Here is a 23308-nt window from a genome sequence, read left to right as displayed (position 1 = left end):
CATCCCAGAGGAAAGGGATGACACACTTCCGCCTACGGCCGTTAGCGATGGCCTGAAAATACATGGTGTTTGCATCCCCCTTGAGAAGCCAGTTCTGGCCTCCTCGACGTTACCAGAACAATTCCTGACTCCTGAATATGTCCATGAGCTCGGCATCGAGGGAGTATCTCCGGGTCCAGTCATCCGGGGACAGGCCAGGCCTGTCCGCCAAGTCATCCAGGGTCTTAATCTGGCCAGCAGGGCCCCTTTACGGGCCCGTCGGTCAGCACCCAAATTAGCGCCCCAGCCCTTCATGGCCTGTCGAGCCATCTTAGCACAGTGATGCCAGATGTCCACCGCAAAGAAGGTACGCGGCGGGGAGGCGGCAGCATGATGCCATCGGTCGCGGACCCGCTCGCAGAAACCAGGCTGTTCTAGCCAAAATGTCTCAAAGCGAAAGCGCCGTGATCTAGGGGGGACCCATCCCCCGACGAGAAGAGCAGAGGCGTATGGTCAGAGCCAATATGTGTGATCTCCCTAAGGCCACACAGGGGGAACATCACTTCCCATTGGGGTGACACAAAGACACGATCCAGAACACTCCGGATGGGGTTCGCCTGCTTATTCGACCATGTGAACCTGGCCCCTACACAGGCTATCTCATGTAGCGCCAAGTCCGCAATGCAGACATTGAAAAGACGCATCCGGGGTCGATCTACATTCGGAGAGCTTTTATCAGAAGCCCACCTAATGAGGTTGAAGTCACAGGCCACCACCACAGGGGTGGTGCACCTGTCCACTTTATGTCTTAGCTCCGCGAGAAATTCAGCCGACCGACCATGATCAGCCGGACCATAAACGATAATCACCTCCCAGCTGAGATGAACACGTCGGTCGGTGATGGGCATGCTCACGAAGAATTCCCCCCGGTCCATATCTTCCACCGAGAACGCCTCATCCCGAACACCAAGCAGGATTCCCCCAGAGTGACCCGATGCAGGGAGCCACTGCCAGGAGAATTGGTGATGGGAGAGCCCCTGGAGCTCGTGCATGCTAAAGTCCTGGCGAATCGTCTCTTGCAGACCCACTATGTCAATCTCTTCCTGTCGCAAATACTCAATAAGTTGGCGCCGTTGGCCAGGGAGGCCGAAGCCCCTAATGTTCCAACATAGGAGCTTCATTTAACAACCTCATCTGGATTCCTAGGCCCCGCAAGCGGGGCCAAGCTAGCCCGCCCGTCAACCGCGGGGCGGGGGAGAGCCTTAGGCGGCCGACCCCGTCGGCCCCGAGAAGAGGGGACACCGGAGGTCGTCGGGCCAGAGGAGGTAGCTATGGGGCCCGAAACCCGCGCCTCGCCGCGGGTCTTAGTGGGGTTGAGACGGGTGGGCGGGCGCCCCCTGGGCTCCCGGACAGAGGGGAGTCCACCTATGGGCGGCACACTCCCGTCCGGTCCTGACGGTGCACCATCGTCCCTGGTCTCTCTATGACGAGGTTCGTAGTGCACCGGGGGAGGGGGGCATTGGAACGCGCAGCAAGACAGCGCGCTTCCGCCAGAGCTCCCTCAAGCCTCTCTTTCGCACACAAGGCAGAGATCTGCTCAAGAGGGGGACCTTTCTCCCCACAAAACACAATACCACTGTCTGCGGCCACAACAGCCAAAAGGGGCACCAAATCGCTAGAGAGTACAGAGAAATGAGATCCAGAGGAAGAAGGGGGAAGGGGGAGGACGTACCCGGAAACAGGTCACGAGCCGCAACACGCAGGGCCGCCAGCTCAGGGATCGTCGAGACGCGGCCGTCCTGAAGGATCCGGGACTGGCTTATCTGCGCGCTCTGTCGCGCCGCCACGACGGGGGAAGCGCCCTCCCCAAGCCTAGAGCAGGGCACGGGAGGGGACTCAGACACCCACCCGGGGTCGCCGGTCGCCGGAGGGCGCGGGTCCGGGGACCCCGAGGTTGGGGAAGGAGGGGACCCGGGAGAGCGCGAGTAGCAGACCACCCCGGGCGAGCGTGGGGACGATGTAGGACACACCTCCAACCCCACACTCACCTCCTCCTCAGGGGCGGCCACCGGGGCAGGGGAGGCAGGGAGAGGTATCTCCATGTCTACCGCCACCACCGGCGCCACTGTGCCCACTGTGGAACCTCGTGCAGGCCCCGACTGACCAGCGACCAAAGGGCCGGGGTTGTGCCGACAATCAGACGGCTCAGGCGGAGCCCCAACCGTGGCATCATCCCCCTCGGAAGAAGACCCCTCCTCCGAAGAGCCTCCCTCCTTGTCGAGCCCCCCGTCGCCAGGCTCCGGCCCAGTCAGGGCCGGATCTAGCGGAACCATCGGAGCCGGGGACTCGAGCTCGAAGGTGAGGCGCCTGCCCTTGTATCCAAAGTAGAAGACCAAGGACAGGCCGTCAATCTCAGCAGGGGCCGGGCAGAGAATCTCAATGCGGGCGGGGCCATCATCCTCAAAAGATGCCAGGTCGGCGGTGATCAGTTTGCCCACATGCTCAGAGATGGCTTTCAGAATATGAGTAAGCTTGCCACCCCGCGGAGCCACACTGCCTCCCCTTGGGAGGCCATATACGAGGACCCAGACCTTCTCCAAGGGAGGGACGGGGTCAGGTTCTGCCGTGGCCGCCTGGACGCAGATCATGAGCTGGTTGATGGGGCAGCGGATAGGACCATGAGAGCAGACCCGGAGAATCTCGGCCGAGGGGAAAGGAACCGAGAAGACAAGGGGAGCCGTCTCAGACACCTCCCAGGCGAACTCAGAGCCGCGAAAGTCGCCAATGTAGGCCGCAAGCTCATCCCGGATGATGTCAGCCGAGATCACCAGTCCATCCGGGATAGGCTGCTCGGGCGCCAAGGTGGCCGTCGCCAGGTGAGGCCGAGCAGCCTCCTCCTCGATCTCCGCATCCAGGAAGTAGAAACTACCCCGCTCAGTACCATACCCAAGATAGGAAAGGGTAGTGGGGCACCGCGGGGGAGCCTCACACTCCGAGCGGTAGTGCCCGGCACACCCGCAGTTGATGCACATCGTGTCCTCGCGAGAGCGCTGACGGTTAGCGCGAGCGGGGGGGTCCAGAGCCTCCTGCTCAGGAGCCCCCAGAGCCCCCGGCAATGTCAAGCAACCAGCACCGTCGAGGGTAGCACCAGGAGCCTTCTTCTTCTTTGACTTCTTCTTCTTCTTTGCCGCAGCTACTTCTTCTTCTTCTTCTTCCGCCGGGGGTAGCACGTCAAGCAAGCAGTCTTCCCACTTCATGTCAAAGGAAATGACACGGGCTCTTAGCATATCCTCGAGGACCTGATTGACTCTCTCCACTTGCCTACTAGTCTGAGGATGAAAGGTTGTGCTGAATCGAATCTTAGTACCCATCGCAGACTGAAATGAGTCCCAGAACTTGGAAGTGAAGATGCTTCCGCGATCCGAAGAAATCAGCATTGGCACGCCATGCAAAGAGACTATCCTCGAAGTGTACAGCTGTGCAAGTTGAGCTGCCGAGATAGACTCCTTGACTGGAAGGAAATGAGCTACTTTGCTCAACTTGTCGATGACGACGAAGATGGCATCGTTACCCTTCTTGGACTTCGGAAACCCGGTGACGAAATCCATCTCAATATGGTCGAACTTCCACTCTGGAATGGGCAAGCGATGCAAAAGACCTGTTGAACGTTGATGCTCTGCTTTGACCCTTCGACATACATCACATTCATTTACGAACTGAGCAATTTCACGCTTCATGCGAGTCCACCAGAAGGTCTGTTTCAAATCCTGATACATCTTAGAACTTCCTGGATGTATGGAGAGAAGAGAGTTATGAGCTTCTTCCATGATAACCTTTCCGAGATACCCTTTCGGAACGACAAGACGATCCTCAAAGAACAATGTATCTCTGGCATCAACACTGAAGCATTTATATTTGGGAACTCCCTTTGCCAAGCCAATCTTAACTTTCTTCACCATTGCATCAAGAAGTTGAGCTTGTCGGACCTGGTCTTCCAAGGTAGGAGAAATCTAAAGATTTGCAAGAAATCCCTGAGGTACTAACTGAAGGTTGAGCTTTCTGAAAACTTCACAAAGGTCGGGCTGGAGAGGCTTCAGAATGAAACTGCTGCAGTAAGCCTTCCTGCTCAAAGCATCTGCCACGACATTAGCTTTGCCTAGAGTGTACTCAATGCTTGGATTAAAATCTTGGAGCATTTCCACCCACCGAGTTTGCCGAAGACTGAGGTTAGGCTGGGTGAAAATGTACTTGAGACTCTTGTGATCGGTGAACACTTCAACCTTTCTTTCCAACAAGAGGTGTCTCCAAGTCATCAAAGCATGTACCACTGCCGCCAACTCAACATCATGAGTGGGGTAATTCTTCTCACTTGGCTTCAACTGCCTCGAGGTATAAGCTACCACTTTCTTGTGTTGCATCAACACTGCACCAAGACCTTGAAGAGAGGCATCACAAAACACTTGATAAGGTTTGGAGTCATCGGGAGGAACCAAGACTGGAGTAGAAGTGAGCTTCTCTTTGAGTGTGTCGAAAGCCAACTGACACTCTGGAGACCAGACATACTTCATACCCTTCTGAAGAAGACTTGAAAGAGGCTTAGCAATCTTGGAGAAATTCTCAATGAATCTTCTACAATAGCTTGCAAGCCCGAGAAAGCTTCGAAGTTGCTTCACATTTTGTGGAGGCTCCCACTCAACAATGGCCTACACCTTCGACGGATCAACTTTGATGCCGTCGGCAGAGATGATGCGCCCAAGGTAGACAACTTCTTTCAACCAGAACTCACATTTGGAAAACTTAGCATAGAACTTATGCTCTCTTAGCTTATCAAGCACCAGCTTGAGATGTTCTTCATGCTCTTCCTCAATTTCCGAAAAGACCAGAATATCATCAAGATACAACAAGATGAATTCATTCTTGAATGGGGAGAAGATATAAATCATCATCTGACAGAAGGTCGGTGGAGCATTGGCCAGACCAAAAGACATCACTGTATACTCATACGAGCCAAAGCTTGTCCTGAAAGCAGTCTTTGGAATGTCCTCTTCGCGAATGCGAATCTGATGATAACCCATCCTGAGATCAAGCTTCGAGAAGATCTTAGCCCCTTTCAATTGCTCGAACCACTCATTGATGTTAGGAAGTGGATACTTGTCTTTAATCGTCTTCTTATTTAATGGGTGGTAATCGACACAGAGTCGTTCCGTACCATCCTTCTTGACGAAAAGAACTCCACACCCCAAGGAGATGAGCTTGTTCTGATCAGACCCAGACGCTCTTGCTCATCAAGTTGTTTCTTCAGCTCCTTCAGCTCTCCTGGACCCAATTTGTACGACCTTTGCACACAGGCTCAGTACCCGGTTCAAGCTCAATTACGAACTCAACTGCTCGGTGTGGAGGCATTCCTCACAGTTCTTCCGGAAAAACATCTTCATATTCGCAGACCACTGGGACTTGCGAAATTGGAGAGATCTCACCCTTCTCATTCAAGGAAAACATACGGACCGTGTCATCACGCGCTGCGAAGATAATCACGTCCTCCGAAGAATGAGTTAGCTTCACTTCTTTAGCTTCACAATCAATAGACGCCTTGTTCATAGCCAACCATTCCATCCCAAGGATCAAATCAATATCAGAATTGCCAAGGACAATAGGAGAAGCCAGAAAAGCATAATTATCCATCTTGACAGTGACATCAGGAACTATGAAGCAAGAATTCATTTGCAACCCCGGAGAAACCACAGTTAAGGATCTAGGCAACTCTTCGCAACACATCTCATGATTTGCAACAAAAGGCCTTGAAATGAATGAATGCGATGCACTAGAATCAAATAAAACCTTTGCAGGAAATTCATTAACTAGGAGTTTACCCATAATCACGTCTGAGGAGTTGTCTGCTTCAGCTGCATTCACCATATTGACTCTCGCATACTTAGGATTGAACTTCATCATAGCATTGCTTGGAGGTTTGCCTGGAGGAGGAGGCGGAAGACGCAGCTGAGAGGTGCACTTGTTGGCATAGTGACCCTTCTGCCCACACTTGTGACAAGTAACATCTTCCGGCTGACGGAACTGCGTCTCAGGATTCCCTTGCTTCTGCTGCTGAAACCTCTGTTGGAAAGCTAGGTTGGGTGGGTGGGAAGAAGCACGACCACCTGCTTGCTTGAACTACTGAGTGTGCCGAGGAGGAGGAGACACCCAATATTTCTGCTGCTTGTGGACCACGTGAGTAGAGGAAGATGAGTTGGAATCTCTCAAACGCTTCTTCGAATTCTCCACCCTGAGAAAAGCTGCCTCAGCCCTCAGAACCGAGTTATAGAACTTATCAAACTCATCAGGATCGTGCAAGGCGAGGGCCAGCTGCAAGTCCTCTTTCAAACCACCTCTGAACTGATATATCTTGCTCTTGTGATCTAGAATGTCCTGCAAGGCATATCGGGCTAGCTCGTGGAACTCGACGTTGTACTTGTACACGGAGGAACCACCTTGCTTCAAGCGCCTGAACTTCTCACGCATCTCCTCCACAAAGCTAGACGGGATATAGTGGGACCTGAAATCTCTGCAGAACTCATCCCAAGTGATCACTCTGGCACCTCTGGAGTCCTTCAAGTGCTTCCACCAAACTACTGCCTGCCCCTTGAGCTGGAATGTTGCAAACTTGACGAAGTCCTCTAGACAGACATTGCTGCACTCAAAGTGTTTGTTCATGTCCCGAATCCAGTCCTCAGTGTCAAACGACTGATCACACGATGTGAAGGTCTTCGGCTGGTTTGCCAGGAATTGACTCAGAGTAGCAAACTGAACACCACCATGGTTGAAATTGCCCTGCTGTTGATTAGTCCTCTCTTGCAACAGATGGATTAACATCTGAGTGTTAGCATTTGTTGCAGCCATCACCGCTTGCCAAGCCTCTGCAGGAGGAGGAGGAGGAGGTGGAGGGGTTGGTGGCGACATCTCAGCACCCTCACGACCCGGATTCTGACGAGTTGGTGGAGCCATCCTAAACACGGACAACACATTAGACCAGAGAACAATATTGAAGGTAAAGCTGAATCAAAAGGCAGGACTATCTGGACAAGAATATTAGCAATTGCACTCGAACAAAATAGTAAGAATGCTTCCTTAAAGTGACTATTGAAAAAATCTGATTAAAGACCACTTGCAAACCAAGTATGAGCTAGAACTTCTCGGAACAAACGTATGATCAAGATTTCATCCGATATCTTCGTGGATATGATCGCACGGGCATGAATTTACAATAGCCATCATGTGCAAGGTAGTGCACACGACTTACGAAGCATCCCGGAGTCGTAGCAAGCTATAAGGATTATTTAAGACACAATGAGAACCGTTGTAAGACGACCGTGAACAAACGTACCCACTGAATGTCGAATCCCAACCTCACATCATGCATCTGTAGGAAGATTGTCCTATAAGTCACTACTTGATATCCCACCTATGAATTCCTGAAATATCTGTTCATGCAATCTGGTATACGGATACAAGGAGTAATATTTCACACAACTCCTATACTAACCCGTCTAGTGTATCACATCCGTCAACACATAACCAGAATCTCGGACCTTCATCTACTACAGACCCTCGTGATCACAACGATACAAGTATGGCAGTACTCCCGAACAATCTGCACCAGTACTGGGGACATCGGGGTTATCTCGCCACTACTAGTATTGAAGCAATTTTGAACATCCTTCGTCCTGAGATACTAAGAAATCTGAATGATGGCGATGTGCACAAGAATCCCCTGGAGCTCAACTCCCCGGAAGAAATCAAGTCCGACAGGAGGCACCAAGACAGAACTCCGTCACATTGATATCATATAGATTTCAAAATACCTGCGTGATCCTAATTTTTTTTGAGCGAGAAGAGGAGTAGAATTAAGATTTCCTAAGTCGAGAAACTCACCAGAGCATAGAAGAGGAGAAAAAAGAAACCTATTCTCCGATATAACTAAGACTCAAAACATTTTACTAGACTCGACTCGGCCAAGTTCGATCACACAAAGGCTCCTATGGTCGTAAGGCTCTGATTACCAACTTGTAACGACTAAGATGCGGCCCTTTCCTATTTTGGGGGCGATGCCCCAAAAGGGAAAGAGGCGCATCTAAACGTTTCTCAAGCGAGATAATCATAACATTACATATTCGAAAAATGACAAGTAGGGCATACACTTGCCATCTCACATAGTATAACATAAGGTTTACATCCACACAATTATTCAGAGCAAAGTTTAGTCCCCCTACGGACAACATGAAACAAGGAAAAGACTATGACATCCCGCATGCTGGCCCACGATCACGACCACGGCCTCAGTCCTCCGGATAGTTCACGTACAGTCGGTTAGACTCCTCGTCATACTTCCACGCCAGCTGGGTGCCCTTAGGGTCTCCTTCGTCGGGCATACCTGTACCTGTTAGGGTTTTGTTGTAAACTGTTAAGGTATACCCAATAGTTTCCTTAGGGTATCCTATGAATACGCATTTCTCCGCTTTGGGTTCGAGCTTTTCTGGTTGAAGTTTCTTCACGTAAGCATCGCAGCCCCAAACTTTTAGAAATGACAACTTAGGTTTCTTGCCAAACCATAATTCATACGGTGTCGTCTCAACGGATTTAGACGGTGCCCTATTTAAAGTGAATGTTGCAGTTTCCAATGTGTATCCCCAAAATGATAGCGGTAAGTCGGTAAGAGACATCATAGATCGCACCATATCTAATATAGTGCGATTACGGCGTTCAGACACTCCGTTAATTTGCGGTGTGCCAGGCGGCGTCAGTTGTGAAACAATTCCACATTTCCTTAGGTGTGTGCCAAACTCGTGACTCAAATATTCTCCTCCACGATCAGATCGTAGACACTTTATTTTCTTGTCACGTTGATTCTCAACCTCACTCTAAAATTCTTTGAACTTTTCAAATGTTTCAGACTTGTGCTTCATCAAGTAGATATATCCATACCTACTCAAATCATTGGTAAGAGTGAGAACATAACGATAGCCACCGCGAGCTTCAACGTTCATTGGACCACATACATCAGTATGTATTATTTTCAATAAGTCGGTTGCTCTCTCCATTATTCCTCAGAATGGAGTCTTAGTCATCTTGCCCATGAGGCACGGTTCGCATGTGTCAAATGATTCAAAGTCAAGAGACACTAACAGTCCATGAGTATGGAGTTTCTTCATGCGCTTGACACCGATATGACCAAGGCGGCAGTGCTACAAGTATGTGGGACTATCATTATCAACCTTACATCTTTTAGTATTCACACTATGAATATGTGTAACATCACGATCGAGATTCATCAATAATAAACCATTCACCAGCGGAGCATGACCATAAAACATATCACTCATATAAATAGAACAACCATTATTCTCTGACTTAAATGAGTAGCCGTCTCGCATTAAGCAAGACCCTGATACAATGTTCATGCTCAAAGCTGGTACTAAATAACAATTATTAAGGTTTAAAACAAATATCGACGGTAGATGTAGAGGTAGCGTGCCGACGGCGATCACATCGACCTTGGAGCCATTCCCGACGCGCATCATCACCTCGTCCTTAGCCACCCTCCGTTTATTCCGCGGTTCCTACTTTGAGTTGCAAATGTGAGCAACATCACCGGTATCAAATACCCAGGAGCTACTACGAGCGCTGGTAAGGTACACATCAATAACATGTATATCATATATACATTTGATGTTGTCGGCCTTCTTATCCGCTAAGTACTTGGGGCAGTTCCGCTTCCAGTGACCGTTTCCCTTGCAATAGAAGCATTGAGTCTCAGGCTTGGGTCCATTCTTTTTCTTCTTCACGGCAGCTGTTTGCCGTCTTTCTTGAATTTCTCCTTACCCTTGCCCTTCTTGAAACTGGTGGTCTTATTGACCATCAACACTTGATGTTCTTTCTTGATTTCTACTTCTGCAGATTTCAGCATCGAGTACAACTCGGGAATGGTCTTCTCCATCCCTTGCATGTTGTAGTTCATCACAAAACCCTTGTAGCTTGGTGGGAGAGACTGGAGGATTCTGTCAATTACAGCGTCATCCGAAAGTTCGACTCCAAGCTGAGTCATACGACCGTGCAACCCAGACATTCTGAGTATATGCTCACTAACAGAACTATTCTCCTCCTTCTTACACCTAAAGAACTTGCCGGAGACTTCATATCTCTCGACCCGGGCATGAACTTGAAAAACTAGCTTCGGCTCCTGGAACATCTCATATGCTCCTTGTTGGTCAAAACGCCTTTGGAGCCCCGTTCCTAAATTGTATAGCATGCCACACCTAACTAGAGAGTAGTCATCACTCCGCGTCTGCCAGACGTTCTGAACATCTTGGGCTGCCGCGGGAACAGGAGGGTCACCTAGCAGCGCATCAAGGACATAAACCTTCTTGGGTGCAATGAGGATGAGCTTCAAGTTGCGGACCCAGTCCGCATAGTTACTGCCATCATCTTTCAGCTTGTTTTTCTCTAGAAACGCGTCAAAATTGAGGTTGACACGTGCGTTGGCCATTGGATCTACAATATTTGTAAAGACAACTTTTAGACTAAGTTCATGATAATTAAGTTCATCTAATCAAATTATGTATGAACTCCCACTTAAATCGACATCCCTCTAGTCATCTAAGTGTTGCATGATCCATGTCGACTAACCCGTGTCCGATCATCACGTGAGACGGACTAGTCGTTGATGGTGAGCATCTTCATGCTGATCGTATTCAACCATATGACTCATGTTCAACCTTTCGGTCTCTCGTATTCGAGGCCATGTCTGTACATGCTAGGCTCGTCGAGTCAACCTAAGTGTTTCGCGTGTGTAAATCTGGCTTACACCCGTTGTATGTGAACGTTAGAATCTATCACACCCGATCATCACGTGGTGCTTCGAGACAACGGTCCTTCGCAATGGTGCACACTGAGGGGAATACATTCTCGAAATTTTATGAGGGATCATCTTATTATGCTACCATCGTTCTAAGCAATAAGATGAAAAACATGATAAACATCACATGCAATCATATAGTGACATGATATGCCCATTATCATTTTTGCTCCTTCGATCTCCATCTTCGGGCATCGCATGATCATCATCGTCACCGGCGTGACACCATGATCTCCATCATCGTGTCTCCATGAAGTTGTCACGCCAACTACTACTACTACAGCTAACCGTTAGCAATGAAGTAAAAGTAGTAAACACATGGTGTTGCATCTCATACAATAAATTAAGACAACTCCTATGGCTCCTGCCGGTTGTCATACTCATCGACATGCAAGTCATGAATCCTATTACAAGAACATGATCATCTCATACATCACACATGTAACATCACATCCTTTGGCCATATCACATCACATGTCAAACCCTGCAAAAACAAGTTAGACGTCCTCTAATTGTTGTTGCAAGTTTTACGTGGCTGATTTGGGTTTCTAGCAAGAACGCCTTCTTACCTACGTGACAGCCACAACGATGATATGACAAAGCTATTTACCCTTCATAAGGACCCTTTTCATCAAATCCAATCCTACTAGAGTAGGAGAGACAGACACCCGCTAGCCACCTTATGCACCGTGTGCATGTCAGCCGGTGGAACCTGTCTCACGTAAGTGTACGTGTAAGGTCGGTCTGGGCCGCTTCATCCCACAATACCGCCGGAAAAGAATAAGACTAGTAGTGGCAAGCAATTGACAAAATCAGCACCCACAACCTTTTGTGTTCTACTAGTGCAAAGAATCTACGCATAGAAAACCTGGCTCGGATGCCACTGTTGGGTAACGTAGCAAAAATTCAAAATTTTCCTACGCCATACATAGATCTTCCTATGGAGAAACCAGCAACGAGAGAGGGGTGTGAGCATCTTCATACCTTTGAAGATCGCTAAGCGGAAGCGTTGCTAGAACGCGGTTGATGGAGTCGTACTCGTTGCGATTCAGATCGCGGTGTCATTCCGATCTAGTGCCGAACCACGGCACCACCGCGTTCAACAAACGTGCAGCCCGGTGACGTCTCCCGCACCTTGATCCAGCAAGGAGGAGGGAGAGGTTGGGAAAGAGCTCCGGCAGCACAACGGCGTGGTGGTGATGGAGCGACGAGGTCTCCCGGCAGGGCTTCGCCAAGCACTGTAGGAGAGGAGGAAGAAGAGAGGCAGGGCTGCGCCGAGAGAGAGAGAGAGAGAGAGAAATTGTCGTGTCTCCAATGGCCAAACCCCCCATTATATATAGGGGGAAGGGGAGGATGGTGCACCCCTTAGGGTTCCCACCCCTAAGGGGTGCGGCAGCACTAGATGGCGCCAGGAGGTGGCGACCAAGAGGGGAGGAGGGGTTGGCGCACCCCCTGGTGGGCCTAAGGCCCACCTGACTTAGGGTTTGCCCCCCTTCCCTCACCCTTGCGCCTTGGGCCCCTGGTGGGAGGCGCACCAGCCCACTTTGGGCTGGTTCCCTTCCACCTTTTGTCCCATGTCACCTTTTGGGGCTGGTGGCCCCTCCCGGTGGACCTCCGGAACCCTTCCGTGGTCCCGACACTTTGTCGATGCTGCCCGAAACATTTCCGGCGTCCAAACCCATCCATCATATATATCAATCTTTACCTACGGACCATTTCGGAGCTCCTCATGACGTCCGAGATCTCATCCGGGACTCCGAACAACCTTCAGTAACCTCGTACAACAATTCCCTATAACCCTAGCGTCATCGAACCTTAAGTGTGTAGACCCTACGGGTTCGGGAGGCATGCATACATGACCGAGACACCTCTCCGGCCAATAACCATCAGCAGGATCTGGATACCCATGGTGGATCCCACATGTTCCATGATGATCTCATCGAATGACCCACGATGTCAAGGATTCAATCAATCCCGTATATAATTCCCTTTGTCTGTCGGTATAGAACTTGCCCGAGATTCGATCGTCGGTATCCCTATACCTTGTTCAATCTCGTTACCGGTAAGTCTCTTTACTCGTTCCGTAGTACACCATCCCGTGACTAACTCCTTAGTCACATTGAGCTCATTATGATGATATTCTACCGAGAGGGCCCAGAGATACCTCTCCGTCACACGGAGTGACAAATCCCGATCTCGATTCATGCCAACCCAACAGACACTTTCGGAGATACCCGTAGTGCACCTTTATAGTCACCCAGTTACGTTGTGATGTTTGATACACCCAAAGCATTCCTACGGTATCCGGGAGTTGCACAATCTCACGGTCGAAGGAAAAGATACTTGACATTATAAAAGCTTTAGCATACGAACAACACGATCTAGTGCTATGCTTAGGATTGGGTCTTGTACATCACATCATTCTCCTAATGATGTGATCCCGTTATCAATGACATCTAATGTCCATGATCAAGAAACCATGATCATCTATTGATCAACGAGCTAGCCAACTAGAGGCTTGCTAGGGACACATTGTGATCTATTTATTCACACATGTATTATTGTTTCCTGTTAATACAATTATAGCATGAACAATAGACGATTATCATGAACAATGAAATATCATAATAACCATTTTATTATTGCCTCTAGGGAATATTTCCAACAGAATGATACTTTGTATTTTGCTGGTACTCAACATGGAATAGCCAATAAGCCCATTTCTTGGGGATCTAACGAACAAAACACAATATAGGTGTTTCCACACATTGGTTTAGTTCTTCGGTCTAACCATTTGTTTGTGGTTGTTTTGTTGAATTCAAATTCATTTTTTTATTAGCGAGCTTGCATGACTCTTGCCCAGATCTACCGGTGAAAATAGGATCTATATTTGTCACCAGAACCAATTGAAATCCATGCAATTTGTAGATGTTTTCCACATATAATTGAGCCACATGGAGAGCAGCAAAAGGATGGGACAATGGTATAAAATGACCATATGTACTCAACTTATCAAAAACAACTAGCATGGTGTCAAAGTTCATACTCTTGTGCAACCCTCCAATGAAGTCCATGCTAACCAAATTCAAGGTCTCCTTGGCACTGGAAGTGGACTAAGTAGCCCTGGCTTTTTTATGTGTTCAAACTTACCATGTTTGCATATAGTTTTGAACATATGCATATATTCATGTTTCATTGCAGGCCATGCAAAAAGACCTTTGTTTCACTTCTAAGTATCTTGAAAACCTAAATGCCCTCCAATACCGTTGGCATGTAAAAACAACATAACAACCTGACGTGCTTCAATGTTATGAAGCCAAATTTGTTCTTTATATTTGATAACCCCTTGATGAAGAGATTACCATTTGTCATATGTTCGTGTCAGTGCAAATTCATGTAACAAACCTTTGTCTGCAAGGACCAATTGGTAAGCTTCAGTCACTACTAATAGTCGTTTGGGTGTGCAAAAGGAAATAATAGGTAATTACATGGGTGCAGGGACCTTGACAGAGCATAAAATGCAGCCTTAGCCAATGTTATACCAGAGACCTAATAGATTGACAAATGCTTTCTGTACCATAGAGCTACTCAACTCCTAGTCTTGCAAATGTATCAAGCTTTCGCGATGAGTGGAAATGGTGAAAGGAGCTTGTTGTAGGTATGATTTCCATTTCTCTATAGCAAGTAACACAACCAGACACTCCTTTTTATGTGCAGAGAGGGCCTAAGACTTAGGTACTAGATCTTTGCTTAGGTAAGAGAGAAGATGGCTCTCCTACACAAGCACAACTCCAATGCCTTCATTGCTAGCATCTGTCTTTATAGTAAAATGTTTCTGAAAGTTTGGAAAGGCTAACATTGGAATTGCAGCAAGTGCTTCTTTCAAGTGATGAAGGCCAACTTTAGTAGTAGGGGTCTAAGTGAAGACTCCGTCCACGTGGTTAACTTACCTCACACCATGACACTTGAACTTTGTATATAAGCGTTGAAACAGAAACTTACAACATGAGAGTTATGGAAGGTAGTGGTTAAAAAAAATAAGACGACCGACCGCATGAGATGAGATGATCAAGTGGGTAGGTGAGAGAGGTTAAATAGACCAAGTTCATATAACATACACACATGAACATGTTGAAACAGAAAACTTGCAACATAAAAGTCATGTGAAACAACAAGATGAAGCTAGTTGTCAAAGAAAAATTCAAACGATCGGGCATGTGCAAAGAAATTGTTGAAATTCGTCCAAAAAGCTTCAAACATGAACACGAAACTAAGGATTTGCAATCAATTAAACTAGGAACTGGTCGCTTCATGTGCATCTTATCGTGGAGACCTTATCTTGAATCGAAATACCATTATGTATACTAGAAGGGATTAGATGAAGGGGACTAAGAAGGTGAGTAAAACACAACAGTTGCATACCCTATTCGTTGCCACAGCTCTGCGGTATAAGAACTTGGCTCCTAGGGCCTAACTGGGAAATGCAGACTACTGAACACGCACCTTCATTGTCGGAACCAACCCCCGCTCGTCCATTGACGTATTTTCATTCTTGAAGGCGTTGTCGAAGAGTTGATCCCTGACATTAGAACATTGTTGTACTGAGCTAGGTTTCGATCACTTCTTGCGTGGCCGGATTCCCCCCCCCCCCATGGGATTCGATGTGGTGGTGGAGTGTGGAGCTCTGGACAGATGCCTTGTCCACACAAGGTTCGGTGCCAATTACGTTGACACCTACAGAAGTCCTTTTTTTCTCGAAGGCATTGTCGAAGAGCCTCTTCTCCCCATCTCGGGTCTGTTTGGCTCTCGCTTGGTGGCTTGCGCTTGGTGGTAGAGACTACCTTTGTTTCGAAGTGCTTGTGTTTGTCATTGGGTTTTGGCACGGTTGTCCTTGAGTCAACCAATTATGTGGTTTTCAACCTATTGGAAAACACTTCAAATCAGGCGGCTGATTTCTGCACTGTTTAAACCGTCTCGAGCGCTCGACGCGTGTCCAGCCTCACGCACTCCCTTATCCTCTCGTCCTCCCATGTCCAATACTCTCTCGTCCACTATTCGCATCATCTTCCTCGCCCAAACCGATCCCCTTTCTCTTTGCCTCCCCCCTCTACACAAACCATCTAGGTCCTCGCGTGCCACCGTCGCTAGCCATGGAGCCCTCTGCCTGGCCCGCACACTGCTCCCCCTCCCCATCCCACATGATTGCAAGTTCATTGGGGATCTCCGCCATTGCTGCAAGCAGAGAGCTGCACAACACCGTGATGGCTGCAGCTGAGCTTCACGGGGACGACGCCGCGGGCTGCAATGGAGCCCGTGCGTGCCACCGTCGCTAGCCATGAACCCCTCCGCCTGGCCCGCACGCTGCTCCCCCTCCCCATCCCCCATGACTGCAAATCCATTGGGGATCTCCGCCATTGCTGCAAGCAGAGAGAGCTGAGCTTCACGGGGACGGCGCCGCAGGCTGCAGTGGAGCCCGTGCGTGCCACCGTCGCTAGCCATGAACCCCTCCGCCTGGCCCGCACGCTGCTCCCCCTCCCCATCCCCCATGACTACAAATCCATTGGGGATCTCCGCCATTGCTGCAAGCAGAGAGCTGCACAACACCGTCGTGGCTACAACTGAGTTTCACGGGGACGGCACCGCGGGCTGCAATGAAGCCCGTCGTGGCTGCAATGGAGCGCGGTTGCAGCTCCGCCGGAGCTGCAATGGAGCTCGGTCGGAGTTGCCATGGCTTCGTCGGAGCCGTCGACATTGCGTTGGAGCTCCGACGGGGCTTCAATGGAGCTCGATCGGAGTTGCGATGGAGCTTCATCGGACCCGTCGCCAGAACGCCAGTGTTGCGTTGAAGCTCCATCGGAGTTGCAATGAAGCTTCGCCGGTGCTGCACCGAAGCTTCACATGTGGCGTCGATGCTCCGTTGCAGCTTCGTCTCGCTGCTGCTGTTGCTATGAAGCTTTTTGGTGACTTTTAATGTTGCCATGGACAGCACCTATAGGTACAGATCCATCGCCACATCCGACGTCCCCTAGCGCCAGATTTAACGGCTAGCTAAGAAATTATCCGCCTGATCCGTAGCAGCGGCCCAACCTATTTTATCAACTCTCTTCTACTTGATGAAATTGCAGGAGCACCCTGCCCTCCAAAGAAAAACGCCTTCATGAATCACCGTCACATATGAAACGGCAATGACATCCTACATCAATGCGTGCTCGCCGTCCACCATGGCGGCCATAATATCCCCCTCGGTTTTCCTTCAGATTTGGAGGCAGAGGCAGCGGCAGCACGAATCGGGTTCATGAATAAATAGGACAACGCCTCTCAGAGGTGATCAGGTCAAAACACGTTCCGAGCACGCCGCTACCATGAACAATAAACCCTTTTTTTACTTTCTTCTCTTTCTCCCTGTATTTTATGTACAGCAAGAATGCTTGTGCCATGGGAAGGAAGGGGCGCAGCGACATCGGCATCAACCCCGTTCGCTAAGTAAAGAATGGGTGTGGTGGAATCACACTGTCAGGTCAGTCAGCCAGTGTGCTATCTACTAAGCAAGATGCCAAAAATGAGCATATGCACAAGAGCGACCGCGACCCCGGTAGGCACCAGGCCGATGTAGTGTCGCGGCGACCCGTTCACGTCGAACTGCCCCGTGTTCACGTACTGGTTCTTCCCCGACGAGGAGGTGACGTTAACCGACAATGAACCTGACAAAGGCAAAGGAGGACATCATTAGCTACGCTAACCTTTCCATCAACCTGGGCACGAATCGGAAGAGCTGATTGCTGAAATCACGGTGGTAGAGAGTAGGGATGTGAACTTACAGTCGTAGTCCGCCCAGCCCATGCGCATGTTTCCCAAGTCATACACAAATATCTTATCCTTCAAAACAAGATCTGCGAGAAAGGGAACCAAATAGTAAGCAAGAGAACACTAGGAGTGGGAGATGGGCATTGCATCATTCTTGGGGCTATTCACACTAGATATGCTCGGTTAATAGCTGCAGTGAAGCTACTACTTACGGATTAACAGTCGGTTAATGTTTGCATGAGGTAAATATAGTCAGTCTTCATGTTGGTTCAATATCAGGGGGCTCAAACGGCATGACTTCACAATTCACGATCATTTTCTAAAGCCTGGATTGATCTACCTCGCATAGTTATGTTTCATATTTGGTGCTAGTATTGAAATTTCTGTCAACAACTTAACTTAATTCAGATCTCCATAACAGAATAGCTGCCTTAAAGTATAACAGCTACATGCATTACTTATAATGGCTAATACAGTCAACATGACTAACCTCCAAGTATAGTGATTCCCTGGCTTCTTTGCCAGCCAATGCACCATAATACAGTATTGTCCTACAAAAAGCATAATATGACATTATTTCATCTGAGGCAACTCCTCCCATAAACAGCTATTTAGACACACAATTGCAAAGAAATTTAGCAACGACGGCATCAAAAGGCTTGTTCACATACATTGGTACCCTGCTGCAGAAGATAGTTCTCTGGCTTCACTGTCATTGCAGCGCCGCCCTTAAAATATAGTGTCGCCGTAGGAAATGACGAATCAACACTAGTAGAGAAGCAAAAGAACATTTGTGAGTATAACATTCTGAATGACGTGCTCTGCTAATTTCTTTCTTAGAAAGAGAAAGAAGAAAACCTGCCGCTCGTAATAAAACATTGTGTCCCCTTGCTGACAACAGAGCGTACAGATGGAGAGACTGCAGCAGCTATCTGCACGCATCCATCATTAGAACTAATAATGGCATATTTAAGTAATGCAAACTAATCCATATAAATAAATGATGAAATGTGAGTTTACCGCGCTAATAAATGGATCATAGGCACCATCGACAAGGTATACTAATGTCGTTCCTGAATCCACAATTGTTCCTTGTGTATTTGATGTTGCAAACAAGGAAGAATCAATGGATAGCTTTTGACCACTAACAGCAATGCTTTCCAGATTCAAATTATAATGAGGCCTGCATTTCATTAAAAATACAAAAACAGATTAGAATAAATGTTTCATAGTTTATTGCCACTAGAAATGTTATACTACTTCACAAGAATAAAAAAACTAGATATATAGTTAGCCTCTCACAGGGGCATACTTAATGTCGGAAAATTAAAGATGTCCAAATAAATTCAGCTCGCAAGTACTTTCAGAAGAAAAGGAAAAATAGAAAACGAATGATGGAAACTGTTGCTTTCCACTCATACACGGGTAACTACTGAAACAAAAGACAACATGCAGAATTCCGAAGTTACACACTCAATAATTTCAGGAAAAGGAACTTACTGTGATGGAACAAGTGGAGTAAATACTAATCCTGGTTCAACGATTTCACCAAGGACAAGAATACCACCACCATTATCTGAACCTTTCAGGCAATGGGAGAATGTTTTAGGGGATACACCAAGAGAGTACAGCTGTGAAATGACAGACAGTTCATGCTGTCCAAACCCAAAAATTCCATCAACTGCCCTATCTGTCTTCATCAGGTCACCTGACTGTGAGTTGCTACATCTATTAAAAAAAAGATAGTTACAACAACGAAAATATTATTGACCCAGTTAGGGAGCAAGTTCCAATATCAAGGTGACGACTACACAAAATGGTAACCATAAACAGTTACTTTATAGCAACCCATGGTTTCATCAAACTAAGACCAGCACAAAAATGTACTCCCTCCGTTCCTGAATATAAGACCTTTTAGAGATTCCACTATAGACTACATACGGATGTATATAGACATATTTTAGAATGTAGATTAACTCATTTTGCTCCGTATGTAGTCCATAGTGAATTCTCTAAAAGATCTTATATTTAGGAACAGAGGGAGTAGACTCATATCGCTAAGAAAAAACATTCCGAGGTTGAGACTTTGGAGTGCTTAGATACATGTTAGAGGACAGCCTTTTAATCAGTCGACATTAAAGGATATCCAGGTACTAGTCATATGCCAACAAATTTTGTCTAGAGAATGAGAAAGAGGACAGTATAGCCATTTTAACATTTGTTCATGGTGACCATAATGGAAATCGACTTTTTTCCTAGTAATAACTGTTCTCTTTGATATCAGAGCAACTAGTTGCAGGACATGCATTTTGTTGTCATTAGATCCATCAACCATGCTAACCAGATCAAGGAAAAGGACAGACCCAGTGCTAGAAGCTCCCACACCTGGTGGGGTCTGGGGAAGGATTATACGCGGCAAGCCTTACCCCTGCACAGTGCAATGCAGAGAGGCCGCATCGAATCCAGGACCTGTTGGCACAAGTGGGGAGTACTTCACCACTGCGCAAGGCCTGCTCTTCGCTAACCAGATCAACAAAGTGAACAAATTTTATCCACGCCTGTGCCACAAAGCATCAACATGTACATGGTTCACATTATCAAGGAGACAAGAACCCACATCATGTCAATGCTCTTGCCTGGCACAGTTGTTGCACTTGCACCACCCTAGCCGTGTCTCTAATGTTATCAGGTATCTTAAGTAACTGATCATCAATTGTAAATGGTAAGTTTTCATTATCTAACAGGGGATTCAAAAAGTATAGGAGTCTAGGGAACTGTACCCGAAAACGACGGAGGCAGAAGAATTGGCAGTCTGCTCATTCCCCATGACAGTGTCGAAATACATAGTGTCGGACACATAGTATCCTGACGTGCCACTTCCATCACCATACGTGAAAGTGTAACCGCATGGGCTGCTTGGGGAGTCCGAGGGTTGGCAGAGTGCTTCCCCTGTCTGCAGGGCAGATGTACACCTATCATCTGAGCATGGTATCCTGGATGATGTTGATGAAGAATCAGGATTGAAGAATTCCAACTGAATCTGAGAAGCAAACCAAGTAGTAGCAATCCATCAGAAGGGAGCTTAGTTAACAAGTAGTCCCATCTCAAGGGGGAGTAAATATTACAAAAAATGTCTATTTTTTAAGAAATTGATAAGACATTCGTTAATGATTGACTCACATTGAGCCCACTTAATGTCGGACAACCTGTACAAGGGCTGCAAGCCACCCACAAGATATCACTGCCAGTGTCAATTTGGACAAAGTATTCCTTCGCGGGGTTTCCCAATTTTACACGTGTAAAATAGAGCCTGCAAATTAGAACTTTAGCATACAATACTTACAAAAGAGTGTACTCCCTCCGTAAACAAATGTAAGAGCGTTTAGATCACTACTTTGATGATCTAAACGCTCTTATATTTGTTTACAGAGGGAGTACTTATTAAGTTATTCTGTTATAGGTTGACATGAAGCCCTTCTACTACCAACTAAATGAAAAAATGAATGAATTGATGAGATGATAATGCCTAAACCGATGTTAATTGATAACGAAACAGCAGTAAAATTGAGCAACAAACTGACTTTTGCATCCTAACCAATTCGAGAACCGGTCAAAAGAAACAGAATGTGTAGCTGACTTCTGCATCCTAAAACTGAATATTGCTACATGAGTGTGATGGATTAAAGACATGATATTCAACACTCTAAATGGAACAGGTATCTAACAAGGGTCTATGCAACTAAAACATAAATCCTATAGCATTGGTGAAAACAGAATTGTTTCACTTTAAGACTGGCACATGGCAAGTAAAAACGGGTGCCAATCCATCCATTATCTATCGCTCGGTGCTAGTAAAGCCGCTGGCTCTAAATCGTGTAACTAAACGTGTATCTTTTACACGGCTACACCTTACGGACTAATAAAAAAAAATAGATGTGCAAGCATAGGGGTACAATCAGAGAGGGAGAAATCCAAAACTGCAATACTGCATCTTCAACAGCAGGGATTGACCTTAAAGCAAAAGTAAGCGAGTAAAATTAAAGAAACTGGGATGGGCAAGAAAATGCGTGAAGACGTAGGATCCAAGAGAAGCAAAGCACAAGAAAACGAGCTGTTTTCCGTTCAAGAAAACGGTACAGACAATGAATTATTGTGGTTGTTGGTGCAGGTTCGGATACCAGAAGCGAATGGTTCCATCCACAGCCGAGGAACACAGCGGATGCAACTGTCCATTATAGTATAGCTAAAAAAGAAATTGCCTTTGCCGATACACGACAGCCCACAAGAAACCACGTAGCAGATGAATTCGGAGCCGATTTCAGCTGAACGACCGCACCCGATAAACAAAACTTGGAAACGAAAACGGGGTCGAATTCTCAACGCCTCCATCGATCACGCAGGCAACCAATCAGGCCGAACCGAACCGAGCCAGGCCAGACGAAACCAAACGAAAGCAGGAGAGGGAAACAAAAAGGAAAAAAAGCGAAACGGCTGACCCACCCGACCATGTAGGGGTTGGCGGAGCCTTCGACGGGGAAGTCGACGACGCCGGCGACGGCGGGCCCGGCGCCGAGCAGGCCCCTCCCGGCGTGCCGCGCCCCGTCCCGCTCCCTGAGGCGCTCCGCGGGCACCCCCCTGTGCGGCAGCGCGCGCTCCAGCGTCAGCGCCGCCGGGAACGCCGCCGCCGCCGCCCCGCCCAAGAGCGCCGCCACCGCCAGCAAGGCCGCGGCGAGCGCCGCTTCCGGCGGCCTCATCCCCCTGCCCCGGCGAGGCGAAGGGAGAGCGGAGCAGTAGCAGCGCGGCGCGGGGCCTGTTTTGGCGGTGCAGGCCTCGGAGCGGGCAATAATTTCGGCGGCGTAGGAGTCCACCTTGGTCCCGTAGTCCGGGCCTGTGAAATGCGGCAAGTACGGGGGCGGGGGGGTAAAAGCGGGAATGGGATGGGATTACGTGTGGGCTCGCTGCGTGTGCCCCTCCCTCCCTCCCTCTCTCTATCTTTTCTTTCGCTTGTGCTTCTTCGCCGCTTTAATAGGGAGGGAGGGAGGGAGGGGCGAGAGAAACGGATTGTTTCTTCGTTGCGGCTTCCTTTGGTTTGGTTTCCTCTTCGGCCAGTCGCCTCCTTTTCCCGTCTCCGCCTCTTTGCTTTCCTTTCTCTGCCATTGACCAAAGCCATGGGTTTGGTTTTCTTTCGTCTCTTCAAACATGGACTGCTGCCATGCTACATGGTGATTCAGATGGATCTATACTTTCTACGATCACAATATATATATATATATAGTCGCCATGTGTTGCAAATGTAGAATGTAATGAATTTTGCTATTGTGAGCATCTCAATACACTAGTAATGGTTGTTAAATGTGCCATCATTTTTAACAAGCACGGTCGTAAGATACATCTAATAATCAACGATGGTAAGTACCGCTAAAATGACTATTGGTTGCCATTTGGAGTTCATGTAAAATTCTTAATACAAGTACAATGGTGTTCACTAAAATGCACAAATCTTCTGTCGTTTCAGGTTTCAATAATTTATAATGAATTATTTGTCATCATAGATAGAGGAATCAAATCAAAATGGATGTGGTCACTATGATTATACATTATCCTCTTCTTGACCTCTGG

The 23308-nt window shown here is 47.7% G+C and overlaps 1 protein-coding gene across 1 annotated transcript; it reads right to left on the bottom strand.

Moving 5' to 3' along the window:
* Window positions 1-17248: 17248 nt before the first annotated feature.
* Window positions 17249-22682, bottom strand: LOC123444555 (aspartic proteinase 36-like). Its single transcript, XM_045121320.1, has 10 exons — window positions 22190-22682; window positions 20870-20999; window positions 20470-20729; window positions 19190-19417; window positions 18710-18872; window positions 18548-18621; window positions 18361-18457; window positions 18180-18240; window positions 17704-17775; window positions 17249-17586 (listed from the first exon to the last, which is right to left on the bottom strand). Exons 1-10 carry the CDS (start codon window positions 22441-22443, stop codon window positions 17420-17422), a joined length of 1506 nt encoding a protein of 501 aa, XP_044977255.1. The 5' UTR covers window positions 22444-22682; the 3' UTR covers window positions 17249-17419.
* Between the last annotated feature and the right edge of the window lie 626 nt (window positions 22683-23308).

Source organism: Hordeum vulgare, chromosome 3H (genome assembly GCF_904849725.1).
Source record: "Hordeum vulgare subsp. vulgare chromosome 3H, MorexV3_pseudomolecules_assembly, whole genome shotgun sequence".
Classification (NCBI taxonomy): Eukaryota; Viridiplantae; Streptophyta; class Magnoliopsida; order Poales; family Poaceae; genus Hordeum; species Hordeum vulgare.
This window is presented reverse-complemented; position numbering and strand designations above follow the sequence as displayed.